General features: G+C 35.9%; 2 protein-coding genes across 3 annotated transcripts; both read right to left on the bottom strand.

Annotated features, from left to right (window-relative positions):
* Positions 1 to 7,921: 7,921 nt before the first annotated feature.
* LOC117628206 (transcription factor MYC2-like) lies at positions 7,922 to 9,952 on the bottom strand. The gene is made up of 2 exons (XM_034360597.1): positions 8,869 to 9,952; positions 7,922 to 8,731 (listed from the first exon to the last, which is right to left on the bottom strand). Exons 1-2 carry the CDS (start codon positions 9,632 to 9,634, stop codon positions 8,019 to 8,021), a joined length of 1,479 nt encoding a protein of 492 aa, XP_034216488.1. The 5' UTR covers positions 9,635 to 9,952; the 3' UTR covers positions 7,922 to 8,018.
* A 3,472-nt stretch (positions 9,953 to 13,424) lies between these two features.
* LOC117627971 (transcription factor MYC2-like) lies at positions 13,425 to 15,255 on the bottom strand. 2 transcript variants are annotated; one of them, XM_034360299.1, is made up of 2 exons: positions 14,370 to 15,255; positions 13,425 to 14,211 (listed from the first exon to the last, which is right to left on the bottom strand). In XM_034360299.1, the coding sequence occupies exons 1-2, from the start codon at positions 15,112 to 15,114 to the stop codon at positions 13,526 to 13,528; spliced, it is 1,431 nt and encodes a 476-aa protein (XP_034216190.1). In that variant the 5' UTR covers positions 15,115 to 15,255; the 3' UTR covers positions 13,425 to 13,525. The 2 variants fall into 2 exon arrangements, with proteins under 2 accessions (XP_034216190.1, XP_034216191.1); XM_034360300.1 differs by having other exon boundaries at positions 13,425 to 14,208.
* Positions 15,256 to 16,043: the final 788 nt, after the last annotated feature.

Genomic DNA, 16,043 nt, shown 5'->3' with positions numbered 1-16,043 from the left:
TTCTCGTTTGATTACGCATATATAATATATCTTATCTTCATAAATAATCATGCAAGTCTCACATTGATTTCTCCATTAATACATATTTTTATCATACGACTATCTAATAAAAAATAAATGCATGGATGCATATGTCATTTTATCATTGCCAGTTATCTTCCACGTGGTACAAATATTGCGTCCGCTAAAATCTCAGATAAATAAATTATTACTGAAAAACTTTGCAGGGGAACATGATCCCTCAAGCATGTCCTTCGCCAGCAGGTACCACGTTTTTCCGCGTGTATATAAGCAAAGGCCTTTTGGTGATCTTATCTCACTTATATTATATGAAATTTTATTTTAATCTTTCTTTATTTGTCACACTAAATTTAGGCCCCCACGATTTTGGGAGTCTGTGCCACTATATTTTAAAATGTTCTGTATACGTGACTTAGTTGAAAGTTGTCTCCCAGGAAAATTGGGCATTGCATATTGTTCTTATTTTAATCCGGTAGGGTCGTATATATCATATTAATTGCCCCTAATCATAACAAAACTAATGCTATGACAATTCATTTTATTTTATTTTCTTTAAAGCAAGCGATATTTCATTCAACTTGATTGCAAAACAATAATATCGTTGTCGGCATGTAAAATATGGCCTCGTTAAGATCTTTCTTTTAAAAAATCACATAGAGGATAAAACTTCAAGGATGACCACCGCACAGCGACTGCCTGCATGCATGACACATCACAGGCTCACAGCCAAAGACGTATCATGAAGGAATATGCTGTAGTGATCTGGGACTGTGGTGGGATCATTGATCGGGAAGTAACCCTATAACTAGCTACAGCACAATTCATCGTGAAAAGGTAAATATACATATCTATATAACCACAGTACAAATGCACATGCAACTCTAACCACATTACAGTACAATATGGTGTTAGTGTTATTTTATGGCGCACCAACCTGAAGGTCAAATTTTTGTCCTATAGTTGTTTCTTCTGTACTAATTTTCAACCAATGTTCTTGCCATCTCCAATGGTGGGTGCTAAACCTGCGGCATATACGCAGAGCATATACCATCCAATGCTTGCTGTTGCTGATTGAAGTGGTTAATTTATTTCACGCATTTTGTATACTTCATCTGTGTGTTTCGTTGGTTCGTCACCGGAAATGTAAATGATTTAAAAACTAATTTAATACTCCAATTTTAACACCTCTTCAACTTGAGGAGAGAAACTCTCATGTAACAGAGATAGTATTTTTTGTTATTCCCGATCAATAACACAGTTATATATAGAATAATTTTTTCACGTGTCATTGTGTTATTAGTCGAGGATTAAAAAAACAGTGATATTTCCATAATAGGTAAGTTTTTTTCCCACTGTAGATGCTCTTCAATTTCACACCTCTGGTGCTGATTTGACTTCACTTGACAGAGGAATCTTAATTAATTTTCACACCCCAAGTGCTGATTTGACTTCACTTGAGAGTGGGATTCAGTTGGCTTCGAAATAAGTGCGTATATAAAACTCAATTCGAACCAGTAATGATTATGAGGCAAAATTTTCCACAGAACATGAAACTTTAAGAAGAAAAAAAATTAAAGGCCCAGACAACAACGTAAGGAAAGTAAACAATTGCAACTGAGATATTTGATTAACTTAGATTTGTTTGATAACCTTTTCATTTCAGATTTCAGTTTTCAGTTTTTATTTTTTAAAAATAACATTTGTTTAGCAATTATTATTATTATTATTTAAATGAAAAGGAAATAAAAGTTGTATGGTAACTGATTTCAATTTTATATGGGACTTGGAAATGAAATTTTTTGGGGTCAAATTTTGAAGTTAAGATCAAAGAATGAAAGTGCATGTGACAAGGAGTTCGTAGTATTTTTTTAGCGAATTTTGATGAATTTTGAATCTGTAGGTCCCGAGGATTGGACTGGATCTATGGCCGAATGCAAGAATCGAGTGGTCGAGTCCAAGTCGAGAGGTCTCAATATCGATTGTTGGTAACTGGAGTGCATTTCAGGTATGTGATATAAAATTAGTGAATAAAAAGGAGTGCGAAAAAATGAAATTACTTTCAAGTTATTTTTAAAAATCAAGGTGATTTTGAAAACTATAATTCACATTTTTGAAAGCTGAAAATGAAATCAATTACCAAACATGTTTTCAATTTTAAAAAAGAAATGAAAACTTGAATGGTTATCAAACAACCTCTTAGGTATACACTAAATAATAATTAGGCATGAAATTTATAGATGATCAAGATGTCACGAGAAACATACTAGGCCTCGTTAAACCCCACACTCACGAGTGGGCTAAATTAACTAGACCCACATTCCACTAATCTCAAATTATAAGCTTGAGAAAATTGTAATTAAGTAACACCAATCACACGCATGCAATCACAATATTGTGAGCTGTCCAATTGGTGTGTTTTATCTTTAATCCAGTGCTGCTAATGAGAATTTAAAGCGTGTAGTTTACTTGCATGTAAAGTTTGTTGGAGGTTACTTTGTATCCATGACCTCATGCACCTTCCTGTACAAATGATTATGTCAATTCTAAGCACAGGGCTTTGAAGGAGCTAAAAACATTTTTGTCTCCATGGCCAGACTCTCCACTTTGGTGTTGTGATAATCCACCTGAATAACACCATGTATTTTTTGATAATTGTGGCGGGGTTGAATTCCAGATATGGATCAGCGTAGCAATCAACTGATTGATGATGATTGTTAGGCCACTTATCTTGTGGAAGAGTGGGGTTGGAGGAACCAGCATCTGTTCTTTTTAAAGATAATGGACTCGGTTATACGGTAGCTTGGTTGTCTGCTGGTAGATTCCGTTCACACATTTAACCAACTTGCATTTGTGCCCTTTATGTCAAACAACAGGGATAATCCTGTTATGTGACGATGCCCACGGTATGATTACTTTAAAGTAGTCGGTGTATAGCACTTTCCTTTAATTGTAGAGTACAAATGTGTTGCTTTGTGGCAAGTATTTAGAGTACGAATGAACTATTTGTGTTTTTATTTTGACAAATGACTTAAGTGTTAGATAAATTGATTCCACATGTGTGAGCTGAGCACAGTTTCAAAATCGTGCTCAATAAGGTATATACTTTTTAGTTAATTACACTTTAGTACCCTGTAGTTACATCTTTAAGACATGTTAGTCCCTATCTTTTCAATTTTTACAATAACATACCCCGGACTTTTAAATTTGTTACAATGTGGTTCGGCCGTTAAGGTTTCCGTCAAATCTCTCCGTTAGTTGCCTACATGGCACTGTGGGTCCCACATTTTTTAATTTTTGTTAATTTTAAATTGATTAAAATATTAATAATAATATAAAAAAAACCGAACAATTGCCATTAATCATACTAATCAAGTGCGCAATTCACAATTAATCATTGATTAAACTGATAACAGCTCAATTGCTCTTTGCCTCAACATTTAGGAGAATAACGTCTTAAAGCAAGCGTTGAAAGACAATTTCTAAAACTATGCAATGTTTCAACCACGGTACGAACCGGAGACCTCGACCTCCATCCCTAGAACACAAAGCAAGCGTTGAAAGCCTTGAAATTTATTCTGCGATGGCTGACGAAGAAGGCCTGAGAATGATTGGGGGTTTTTTCGAAGAGAAGTATGAAAACTCTCAGCCTCATTTTCCATCACTTCTCTACACATTCTTCCACGCTGGGCCTCGCCATCCAGTCAGAAACAAACCACAACCGTTTTCATCGATAATTGCCTAATCATAGGGGTGGAGGGAGAAGAAATCGCATGGGGTGGGAGAATAAGAAAATCGCCTAGGGGGAAGGGTTCTGGGTTTGTGAGGGTTGGAGGGTGGTGGTCATGGGGGAATGCAGGGAGAAGAGAGAGAGAGATATATATATATATATATATATATATTTATTTATACTTTAAAAAAAAATGGGTTTTTTTTGTTTTTTGTTTTGTTTGTGTTTTTAATATTTTATTCATATTTTAATTAATTGAAAATTGTGGGACCCACAGTACCACGTAGGCAACTAACGGAGAGATATGATAGAAACCTTAACGGTCGAACCATATTGTAACAAATTTAAAAGTTCGGGGGTATGTTATTGTAAGAATTGAAAAGGTAGAGACTTACATGTCTTAAGAGTGTAACTTCAGGGTACTAAAGCATAATTAACCATATATTTTTTTTTATAAAAAATATAAACACAATTTGAAAACCACGTTCAATGCCAATTGTTTAAATAAATAAATAAAAAAAATTTTTAATCACAAATGGTCCCTCAGGTTTACGAAATTATAGTCTTTCGTCCTTAATTTTTTGTGTGCCATTAATGGTCCTTAAGATTACACTCCACACATCAAAATGGTCTCTGCTGTTAACTTCTGTCAAATTTTCTGTTAAATAGCTGACATGGCATATATGTGGGCCACACATCCAATAATATTTAGCCACGTGGTTTTAAAAAAATAAATAAATATATATATATATTTTTTAAAGATAAGATTAAAACTTTTTATAAAAAAAACTCTCTCTCACCCTCTTTCTTCCAACATGTCGCCCCACCGTGCCAACCCACTGCCCTCCACCCTCTCTCTCTCATCAGATTGGGGGGTGATGGTCAGGCAAGCAAATAACCGGGTTGGGATTTGATGCAAGAACATAATTGGTTTCAATGGTTGAGGAAGGCATAGGGGTCCAAATCTGGAATGGGTATGGCTCTTTGTTATGAACTTGAAATGGTTTGTGGTTGCTGTGATAGTAGAAGTTGAATTGGTGTTTACCTGTAGCTGCACATGCGTTGGGTATGTGATTCATTAACCCAGATGCAGCTACTCGACATGAACTGTGGACATATTTTTGAGTTAATTACACTTTAGTACTCTGTAGTTACACCTTTAAGACATGTTAATCCATACCTTTTCAATTTTTACAATAACATATCCCGGACTTTTAAATTTGTTACAATGTGGTTCGGCCATTAAGGTTTCCGTCAGATCTCTCCGTTAGTTGCCTATATGGCACTGTGGGTCCCACATTTTTTAATTTTTGTTAATTTTAAATTGATGAAAATCATTTATTAAATCGATAACAGCTCAATTGCTCTTTGCCTCAACATTTAGGAGAATAACGTCTTAAAGCAAGGGTTGAAAGACAATTTCTAAAACTATGCAATGTTTCAACCACGGTACGAACCGGAGACCTTGACCTCGACCTTCAAGGGTTGAAAGCCTTGAAATTTATTCTGCGATGGCTGACGAAGAAGGCCTGAGAAAGATTGGGGGTTTTTTCGAAGAGAAGAATGAAAACTCTCAGCCTCGTTTTCCATCACTTCTTTACACATTCTTCCACACTGGGCCTCGCCATCCAGTCAGAAACAAACCACAACCCTTTTCATTGATAATTGCCTAATCGCAAGGGGGTGGAGGGAGAAGAAATCGCATGGGGTGGGAGAATAAGAAAATCGCCTAGGGGGAAGGGTTCTGGGTTTTTGGGGGTTGGAGGGTGGTGGTCATCGCGGAATGCATGGAGAAGAGAGAGAAAGAGAGAGAGAGAGATATATATATATATGTATGTATGTATGTATATTTATTTATTTATTCTTTATAAAAAAATGGATTTTTTTTATTTATGTTTTTAATATTTTATTCATATTTTAATTAATTTAAAATTAATAAAAATTGAAAATTGTGGGACCCACAGTACCACGTAGGCAACTAACAGAGAGATATGATAGAAACCTTAACGGTCGAACCATATTGTAACAAATTTAAAAGTTCGGGGGTATGTTATTGTAAGAATTGAAAAAGTAGGGACTAACATGTCTTAAAAGTGTAACTTCAGGGTACTAAAGTGTAATTAACTCTATATTTTTTTATAAATAATATAAACACAATTTGAAAACCATTTCAATGCCAATTGTTTAAATAAATAAATATAAATTTTTTTTAATCACAAATGGTCCCTCAGGTTTGCGAAATTATAGTCTTTCGTCCTTAATTTTTGTGTGTGACATTAATGGTCCTTAAGATTATACTCCACACATCAAAATGGTCTTTGCCGTTAACTTCTGTTAAATAGCTGACATGGTATATATGTGGGCCACACATCCAATAATATTTAGCCACGTGGTTTAAAATATATATATATATTTTTAAAAGAAAATTATTATTATTTTTTTAAAGATAAGATTAAAACATTTTTTTTTTAAAACTCTCTCTCGCCCTCTTTCTTCCAACATGTCGCCACACCATGCCAACCCACCGCCCTCCACCCTCCACCCTCCACCCTCCACCCTCCACCCTCTCTCTCTCTCTCTCATCAGATTGGGGGGTGATGGTCAGGCAATCAAATAACCGGGTTGGGATTTGATGCAAGAACATAATTGGTTTCAATGGTTCAGAAAGGCATAGAGGTCCAAATCTGGAATGGGTATGGCTCTTTGTTATGAACTTAAAATGGTTTGTGGTTGCTGTGATGGTAGAAGTTGAATTGGTGTTTACCTATAGCTGCACATGAGTTGGGCATGTGATTCATTAATCCAGATGCAGCTACTCGACATGAACTATGGATATGTTGGGGTCAATTATGCAGCCACAGTAATGAGAAATGGTAAGATAGGTCTGCCGACGCTTCTCTGGGAGGAGAGATAGAACAGAGGGAGAGGAGAAGAGAGAACATAAGGCGAAGATGGCAGAGGAGGAGACAGAAGGGGAGGGCTGGCGGCAGGTTTTTATATATTTAAATTCAAGTTTTAATTTCCTTTTTCTTTATACTAAAAAAAATAATTAATTTTTAAATATATTAAATCTTTTATTAAAGCTACATGGCACTATATTATTAGATGTATGGCCCCACATATATGTTATCAGCATTTTAACAAAAAATTTAACGTAAACAGTGACCATTTTGATGTGTGGAGGATAACCTTAAGGACCGTTAGTGTCAAAAAAACAACTAAGAACGGATTGTGATAATTTCATAAACTTCAAGGACCATTTATAATAAAAAATCATTAAAAAATTACACATTCAACTCTTGCACGTGCTTGCATTGGGTGGGTAGTGTTTAGTGCATTTATTTCATGTACAAAAGTACACTATATAAAGTACGTTACTAAAAATAGATCACCATATAGCATTTTCTCTTTTTTCTTTTGGCTTATTATCACAAAATGTCCCTAAGGTTTATGAAACTATCAGATTGCATCCTTAATGTTTTTTTGTGTCACTTATGGTCCTCAAGGTTAGTATGTGCAATCACAAATGGTCCCTGACGTTAGGGTCTGTCAAAAACTCTGTTAGTTTGCTATAGTGGCATACGTATATATCACAAAACATCCCTGAGGTTTACACACTTATCACAAATGGTCCTTACGAATTTTTTTTTTTAAAATTTAAAATTCATAAAATTTTGGTTTTCTTTTTAAAATTATTTATAAATGAAAAAATCATTTATAGAAGGATTTTAATCTTGAGGACTATTTATGAACCCTAAACATTTAGTTTTTTTCATTTTAAAATTTTATGAATTTTAAATTATTTTTAAAAAACTTCATTAGTTTGTTGATGTGGCATATATATGGAGCCAACATCTACAATAATATAGTGTCACATGTATTTAAAATTTAATATATATTTTAAAATAATTATAATTCATAAAATTTTGAAAAGAAAATAAAATTGTTATGAATTTTAAATTTAAAAAATTAAAAAATTTCATAAGGACCATTTGTGATAGGTCTGTGAACCTCAAGGATGTTTTGTGATATACATATATGCCACGTCAGCAAACTAACAGAGTTTTTGATAAAACCTAACGGTAGGGACCATTTGTGATCATGCATACTAACCTTGAGGACCACGAATGACAAAAAAAAACATTAAGGATGCAATCTGATAGTTTCTAAGAAATTATTAATAAAAACAACTCTACAGAAGGAGAATGAGGATAATCAAATTGTCCTCGTTAGCGTACAGAAAAACTAGTTACTGGTTGACTAATAATTTCTAGTTGTACCACCTTTTTATAATACCCATTCTCATGGCCTCCTCACTAGTGAACCCATAAGGCACTCTTGCCACAATATCTTGAATCATCATCTCTTTTACACTTGAAATGCTTGCATGATAAACTTGTAACCCCAGGGATTTGAGCGCATTCATCAACTTAGCATATGGGTAGTCTTGATCTGGACACTGAACACGAATCATCGCTTCCGATCCCAAAATCTTTACATCCACTTCCACAACACCAGCTCCTTTATTATTATTATTATTATTATTACTACTTGAATGATGAAAATCAACAATGGAGCTGGTGCTTTGGCTGCTGTGATGATCAAGATTGCTCACATTGCCCATGTTGGGATTTTGGGGTTGTGATTGGATTTTGGCCTCCAATTCTTCGACCTTTGATTTGAGTTGATTGATGTATGCCACAGCATCTGCAAGCAAAGAAGATCTGTCCATCTTCGACACATTCGGAACAACAGAGCGGAGGACGTAGAAGCGATGGTTAAGCTTCTCTCGCCTCTGTCTCTCAGCCTCAACATGGTTTAACAATTGTGATTCTCTACCTGGTCCATGGTTTGTTGATCTTCCTCTCTTTTTCAATCGAGTCCTCTCTGTGTTTTCAGAAGTGAAATTGCCAACAGAATCAGAAGGTGAGTCTGATGAGGAGCCACCAATATTGATAGGTGCAGCTTCTTTTGTATCACCCTCTGGTCAAGAGAAATTGTTTGAAAATTTTCAACGAAATGTTTAAAATAATTTACCATGTCATTGTCAGCATTTTTTTGTCAATATTTGATATAATATGGTATCAGCCACTCTCTATTAACTTAAACTTGATGCTTACCTTGTCTGGGGAAGTCTTTTTGAGGTCCTGAAAACATCCCACTTTCCGGGAAAGGAACAGGTGCATTGCCGTCACGGCTGCCTTGCTTGGACATCCTGTTGTTTTCTGATCCGAAGAGTGATTTGGACAGATGCACAAGACCCCAATCTTCTTTGATCACATCCAGAGAAGCCAGTTCAAGCACCCCACATGGAGTTGCAACACAAACCAAAGTTTGAATTCCATGCATTCTAGCTTCTTTCACTCTCTCGCACTCATAAAATTGAAGCTCATGAGCACCTGCAAGCCAAACAAAACCACCAGAACAAAATGCTCGACCCAAAATGTTGTTAGTGGCATGGCCTGCAGCAAATGACTGGGTTAATGAAACGCTGTAAAAGTAAAACCACTCAGAGTCAGTAACATCTCCAACTCCATGATCCACCAGCCTCATGTCCAAGTCCTCCAAGTCTTCCTGGAAAAGAGATTCAGCACATCCTCTGTTAATCACCTTCTTCCTCTCCACATTGTTGAACCCAAATTTGGGTTGGTAGTTGTTCATCACTTTGTTGCTTCTCTTGGATGCCAAGTCCTTGGAGCTTTTGAAATGGCCACCAGCCCATGACAAAGAGATTTGGTCATTGCTGTCTTTCGAGGCTTGCCAGAAAATCGCATACAACCACCATTCGGGCCTGTTCTGAACTATGAACTGGAGACGCTGTTGACATGTGGCTGAGGTTTCTTGACAAAATTGGGGTGAAGAAGATGAGGCTATGATCTCTTCCATGGCTAAACTTGTTTTTGTTTTTTTGGGTACAGAGACACAGGATGAGAAGAAGTAGAAGAAGAAAGTGAGTGAGTTGAGAGTGAGGTTCTCTCAGTGTTTGTGAGATGTGATGAGTTGTGATGATTGAATATGGGAATTAATAAAGGGACACCTACTACTCCACTTATAAGAGATTTTTTCTATTTTTTGGATCAGAAGTTTTAAAGGGAGACCTACTTGTGCTGGATCTATGCTTGCTTCTGGTGTAAATTCAAAGACTAATGGTGTGCCACGTGATAAACGCAGGAGAGATTTATGAATGTGGCTGGATTTTTGGAAATTTTTCTTCTTCTCTCCCTTCAATTGGACGGTTTTTAATATTTTTGAACTTTGCTTATATCTGTCAATGAATATAAACCTTTCTTCCATCTAATAATAATACAACTTTCATTTCTTTATATAAGTACAATTTTGTTACGTTGAACTTTGATTATCTGTCAGTCGATATGATTTGTTTTTTCTTCCTAACATTGGCTGTAATCTTATGCTTTTTTGATAATAAATCAAATCACGGATCATGTTATGTAAGGAAAAGAAAACGTCTACTGATTGGAAAAATACTTCTCTGCGGAGGTTGTTACACTCTCCCTCATCTAAATCATAAGAGATTTAATAACATTTGTGCCGTCACCAAATCGAAAAAAATCAAAAATCAGATAAAAGTATATGAAAGTATATCATTTAACTCTATAAAGTATGTAAAAATTATTAAAAAATCTTCAACTCTATAAAAATCACTTACTTACAAAAAAAAAATATTTAAAAGTTAGAATTGGGCCCTCATCAAATCGATAAAAACCAAAAACCATATAAATAATAAATACTTTCCCCTCCGCCACGTCCAATACTCTCAAAATATGGCTCTTCGAACAAAGAGAAATTAAATGAAAAATAATAAAAAATGTATCTACCTCCTCTCGCGATCCTCCCACCTAACAAAATTTATAGGTGAACTCGTGCTTCATCTCTGTGGCATCAAGGAGACAGGCTTACGTTCAGAAAGGGCTTCCCAACACCACCAGTTATCTCTCAACTATTATTTGTCCCCATATACATGCTACATGCTTAGACCTTCAGTTGAAGAAGGTGAGGGTTTCAACATAACTTGCGATGTGACCTGTTAAATATATAAGATGGCGAATCCGAATTTTAACAACGCAGAGGAGGTGTTTGCTTCCATGCTTACAATCAATTTCTGTGATGAATGCATGCCCATGATGAATTGAGGGCATGTACGTCCTCCATGTGCAGTTATTATATTCTGAAGCTTTAATTTTTTATTTTTCCTTCTCTTCGTGCAATGGATTAAAGATTTGTATATGCCCCACCGACTTTGATCCCATGAAAACGAATGCTGTAGTAATTAAGTTTGTACTGTATATGGAAACAATCAGAAAGGCCTTTTTTTGGGTTGAAAGAAGAACAAAAAGAGACAACGTTAATATACAAAATCATGGATGCAATCAATAGAATTCATGGATGTAATTAAAAGAAGAAGAAAAAAAAAAGGCAACCTAATTAATATACCAAAATCATTATTGGTCATAAGCACTTAATTTGTTAATTAATTATGGTCATAAACAATTCTTTTTTGTAATTATCACATAAATTACAGTTATTCAATTCAAGACATAAGAACAACATTAAAACAAAAATAATTAAAAATAAAATTAAAAAAATTACGCCAAAAACTAAATTTTCGATCTATATAAACTTTTCTATTTATTAAATTGATTGACAAAACCCGTTTATTAAACATATCGACAAGACTCATTTATTGATCTAGATATTTTTCCGTGTGACTATTCCCCCATAAATTTTGTACAAATTTTGTGTCCAAAAACTGGGCTCAATGGTCAAGTGAGGACCATAGCGATGACGTTTTCACTATTTGGTTACATGGCCATGTCAGTGTTTATTTATTTTGGAATTTGTGGCACACCAAAGCCAAGATCAAAGTTGTCATTAAAAAAAAAAAAAAGCCAAGATCAAAGATTTTTTGTCACTCTTATTTCCCCAACCCACCAATTTTCATAACACGTATATAATTTACTAATATAATATTTTTTTAGTATAAATTTGTGGACCGTCACCGAATAAGTTTTTGTGACTGTTTTGAACTTGGTTATATGAGAGGGAGTGGACAAAATTCAAAACAAACAAGTAATGAGACAAAATCGTGAACCAAGTATGAAAGTGTTTCAAGGAAAAAAAATTAAAGATTTGGAGCATCTCCTCTAACATTAGCCAGGCTGGCTAATTTCATCATTAGAGACATTAACAGATTAGGTAAACATTAAAAAAAATTAAAACTCACTTGCAATGTTTGCACATTCTCTCTCTCTCTCTCTCCTCTCTCTCTGGCCTCCCCTACCTACCCCGTAATCCCCAACTCCAGCTCAGTTTTTCTAAGTATTCCATTTCCTGTAAGTTGTGTCTTCTTCTTCCCCAATCAATCTCCATCAAATCATTGCCCCATCCTGTGAGTTGTGTCTTCTTTTCATATATTCGCCCGCTTCCCATACTAAAATTACCATTGTGATTATTTCACCACTTCATTCTTTCTCCTGACTGAAGTTTTTTGTGTTTTTGGTTTTGGTCGATGGATAAGATTTTAACATGCAGAGAACTGCAGAGCATCGAGATCAATCATTCTATCACATGTTGATTTTTTTTATTTTCTTAATCGTAAAATAATAATAAGATGTTCAACGTTGAATAGAATTGTCAGGAATAACGTATTTTCAAACTGAGCTAAAAGAACATTTGAGTCATTTTCACTGAACAACAATAAGGTACTTGGTCAAGATGGGAGGATGATTAACCTAAACGAAAGGTTTTGTATTCCCCAAAAAATAAATAAATATATACTACATGCAAATCACACCTTGATTTTTCCAACTGCAATGTCAGATGATTACATGAGAATATAAATATAATAATACAATCGTAAATCTTAAGTAGATTTTTTATTTTTATACAAGCAATAAGCTTATTTTTTATTTTTGTATACATGTGATAATAAGAAAGGGATATTCAAACATAAGACCTCGGGTGCATGAATAAATTATGATTCGTTTGGGATTGATTCTGCATTGGCCAAAAAACATTTCTACGGAGAATCAATCATTCAAATAATCACTTTAAGTGGTTTTAAGTGATTTTATGGAGAAGCACATGAGAGATGCTTCTACCCATAATCACTTAAAATTACTTAAAATGATTATATGGAAAAACACATAAAAAGTAGTTTTCAGAATCACTCCCAAATAAGTCATTAATTAACTACATCTACTAATGATGACATGAGTTAACCAGTTGCACGCATGTGATTGAAATTGGGGCCACAAAAACAGATGGGCCTCCAGCTGTCTGCCTTGGGCCTGTCTTTGGTCCTAAACAAGTAAAAGGTTGGATGGACCCGCATCTGCTTTGTCAAAGATAAGGGATTTGTGATTTGGGTAACAATGCCATGTGCATTGCTGAGATTCCCCTACTTCTCTTCAGGTAGCTTACAAACGACCAAATTGATGAAGATTGAACAGATTAAGATTGCCAATGCTTGTAATATTTCTGGTATGTGAAGCAGGATAGCGATTTCATTGAATTGGCATATGTCACAGTGTACTAAGTTTTTCTTTTTACTTTTCTGGCAAAAAGAACATATGTACTGTTATGTTACTAGAAAAAAGAATCACCGTTCCGACAAAAAAGGAATCAACCTAGCATTTTCTACTCATTAGAAAACAAGTGTACCCTCAAATATTAGCTTTCACGGATTTTGAGTTGCAACAAGTACAAAAGAAGAAGAACGAGCAAAATCGTTGTCCTCATCATTAGCTTATAGGGAAACTAATTGTACCATTTTTTTATAATACCCATTCTCATGGCCTCATCACTAGTGAACCCATAAGGCACTCTTACCACAACATTTTGAATCATCAAGTCTTTTACATTTGAAATGCTTGCATGATAAACTTGTAGCCGAAGGGATTTGAGTGCATTCATCAATTTAGCATACGGGTATTCTTGATCTGGACACTGAACTCGTATCACGGCTTCTGAGCCTAAAATCTTCACATCCACTTCCAGAGCAGCAGCTGCTCTATTAGTATTGTTATTGTTTGAATGATGAAAATCAACTATGGGGCTTGTCCTTTGGCTATAGTGATGATGATCAGCATTGCTCACATTTTCCCTTTTGGGATTTTGGGGCTGTGATTGGATTTTGTCCTCCAATTCTTCAATCTTTGCTTTGAGCTGATTGATGTATGCCACAGCATCAGCAAGCAAAGAAGATCTGTCCATCTTCGACACATTCGGAACGACAGAGCGGAGGACATAAAATCTATGGTTAAGCTTCTCCCGCCTCTGTCTCTCCGCCTCGACATGGTTTAATAATTGTGGTGCATGGTTTGATGATGATCTTCCTCTCGTTTTCAATCGGGTACTCTCTGTATTATCAGAAGTGAAATTGCCGGCAGAGTCTGATGAAGACCCACCTATATTGATAGGTGCAGCTTCTTTTGTATCACCTTCTTGTCAAAATGTATAAAAGATAGTGTTGCAATAACATATCAAATGTCAGTAGAAATTGTTTGAAATTTTAGAACCATATGTCCTAAAATAAAATATGATATTGTCAGCAGTTTTGGTCAATGTTTGATAGTAACTACCAATAAAATTTCAAGCTTACCTTGTTTGGTCAAATCTTTTTGACCTCCTGAAAACATCCCACTTTCCAGGGGAGGAACAAGTGCATTAAGGTCACGGCTGTCCTGCTTTGAAACCCTGTTGTTGTCTGATAGAAATAATGATTTTGAAAGATGCACAAGACCCAAATCTTCTTTGATCACATCCAGAGAAGCCAGCTCAAGAACCCCACAAGGAGTTGCAATACAAACCAGAGATTGAATTCCATGCATTCTAGCCTTTTTCACTCTCTCACACTCATAAAGCTGAAGCTCATGGTCACCTGCAAGCCAAACAAAACCACCAGAGCAAAACGAACGGTCCAGGATATTATTTGTCGCATGGCCTGCAACAAATGACTGCGTAAAAGAAATGCTGTAAAGGTAAAACCACTCAGAATCAGTAACATCTCCAACTACATGATCAACCAGCCTCATGTCCAAGTCCATTTCTTCATGGAAAAGTGATTCAGCTTCTCTGTTGTTAATCACCTTCTTCCTCTCAACAAAATGTTTATTATTGACCATTTTGTTGCTTCTTTTGGATGCCAAGTCCCTAGGGTTTGTGCAATGGCCGCCAGCCCATGACAAGGCAACTTGGTCATTGCTGTCTTTGGAGGCTTGCCAGAAAATCGAATACACCCACCATTCAGGCCTGTTCTGAACTATGAACTGGAGACGTTGTTGGAATGAGACTGAGTTTTCTTGACAAAGTTGGGGTGGAGAAGATGAGGGTATAATTTCTTCCATGGCTAAACCTTTTTCCTATAAAAGGAAATTTTAGGTCACAAGGGTTGCAGAAAGCAAAGCCCGAAAAAGAAAGCAAGAGAGAGGCAGAGGATGAGAAGTAGTGGAAGAAGAAATTGAGTGAGTGGGTGAGGTTGTAGTACAAACGTGGCGGGACTAATGGCGTCCCATGGATAAGCACAGATTGGCTGGATTTTGAGGGAAATGATAACTTAGGTCTAATGGCGGGCCACGCGATAAACACAGGTTGGCTGGATTTTTGGGGAAATATTGTTTAACTATTCTGTAAGAAGATTTTTCCATATGCCCTGCTAGTTGTACGATTTTTAGTATTTTGAACTGAGTATCCGTCAATGAATAAACTTCTGTTCCATATGCACGCACAATTTTCAATTGCTTAATTAAGAACAAATTTTTTATTCTGTTTGTCTGAAAAGCGTATTGAATGACCATACCATAGATAACAATAACAGATGAAACTAAGGAGGGTGTATTTAATTTAGATTTTATATGATTTTAAAAGGGTTATAAAGTTGATGGGGTTTAATTGAATTTAATTGAGTTTGACTGAATTCTACAAACTCCACATAGATTTTGGCTGAATTCGTGTATAGATTTTAAATGAGTATGTTAGAGTTTTATTATTGATTTTAATGGAGTTTATAGCACCAAAACAAAAAAAGGGTTTAGGGATGATGATGATGGCAATGGCGATCGCGATGGCGGTGGTGATGGCGGTTTGTGGGTGATGGTGGGGTAGGTAGTGGTGGAGGAGGTAGGGGTGGTAGTGGTGGTGGCTGTGGGAGTGAGGTGGTGGAGGTAGTGGCTGTGGTAGTGGGAATGGCGGCGGCGACGGTGGCGGTGATGGTGATGATGCTGGCAGTGGCTATGGTGGTGGTGATGGTGGGGCTTCTAGTAGGGGTTGTAGTGGT

The sequence above is a fragment of the Prunus dulcis genome, chromosome 5, assembly GCF_902201215.1.
Source record: "Prunus dulcis chromosome 5, ALMONDv2, whole genome shotgun sequence".
Lineage (NCBI taxonomy): Eukaryota > Viridiplantae > Streptophyta > Magnoliopsida > Rosales > Rosaceae > Prunus > Prunus dulcis.
Note: the sequence above shows the minus strand (reverse complement) of the source record. Positions and strands in the feature narration are given on the sequence as shown.

What these genes read in the sequence shown, in the direction of transcription:
- LOC117628206 (XM_034360597.1), bottom strand. Translation starts at nt 9,634, where the DNA reads ATGGAAGAGATCATAGCCTCATCTTCTTCACCCCAATTTTGTCAAGAA. An exon ending in AAAAGACTTCCCCAGACAAG is followed by an intron (nt 8,732 to 8,868) that starts GTAAGCATCAAG and finishes TCTCTTGACCAG; the next exon opens with AGGGTGATACAAAAGAAGCT.
- LOC117627971 (XM_034360299.1), bottom strand. Translation starts at nt 15,114, where the DNA reads ATGGAAGAAATTATACCCTCATCTTCTCCACCCCAACTTTGTCAAGAA. An exon ending in AAAAGATTTGACCAAACAAG is followed by an intron (nt 14,212 to 14,369) that starts GTAAGCTTGAAA and finishes CATTTTGACAAG; the next exon opens with AAGGTGATACAAAAGAAGCT.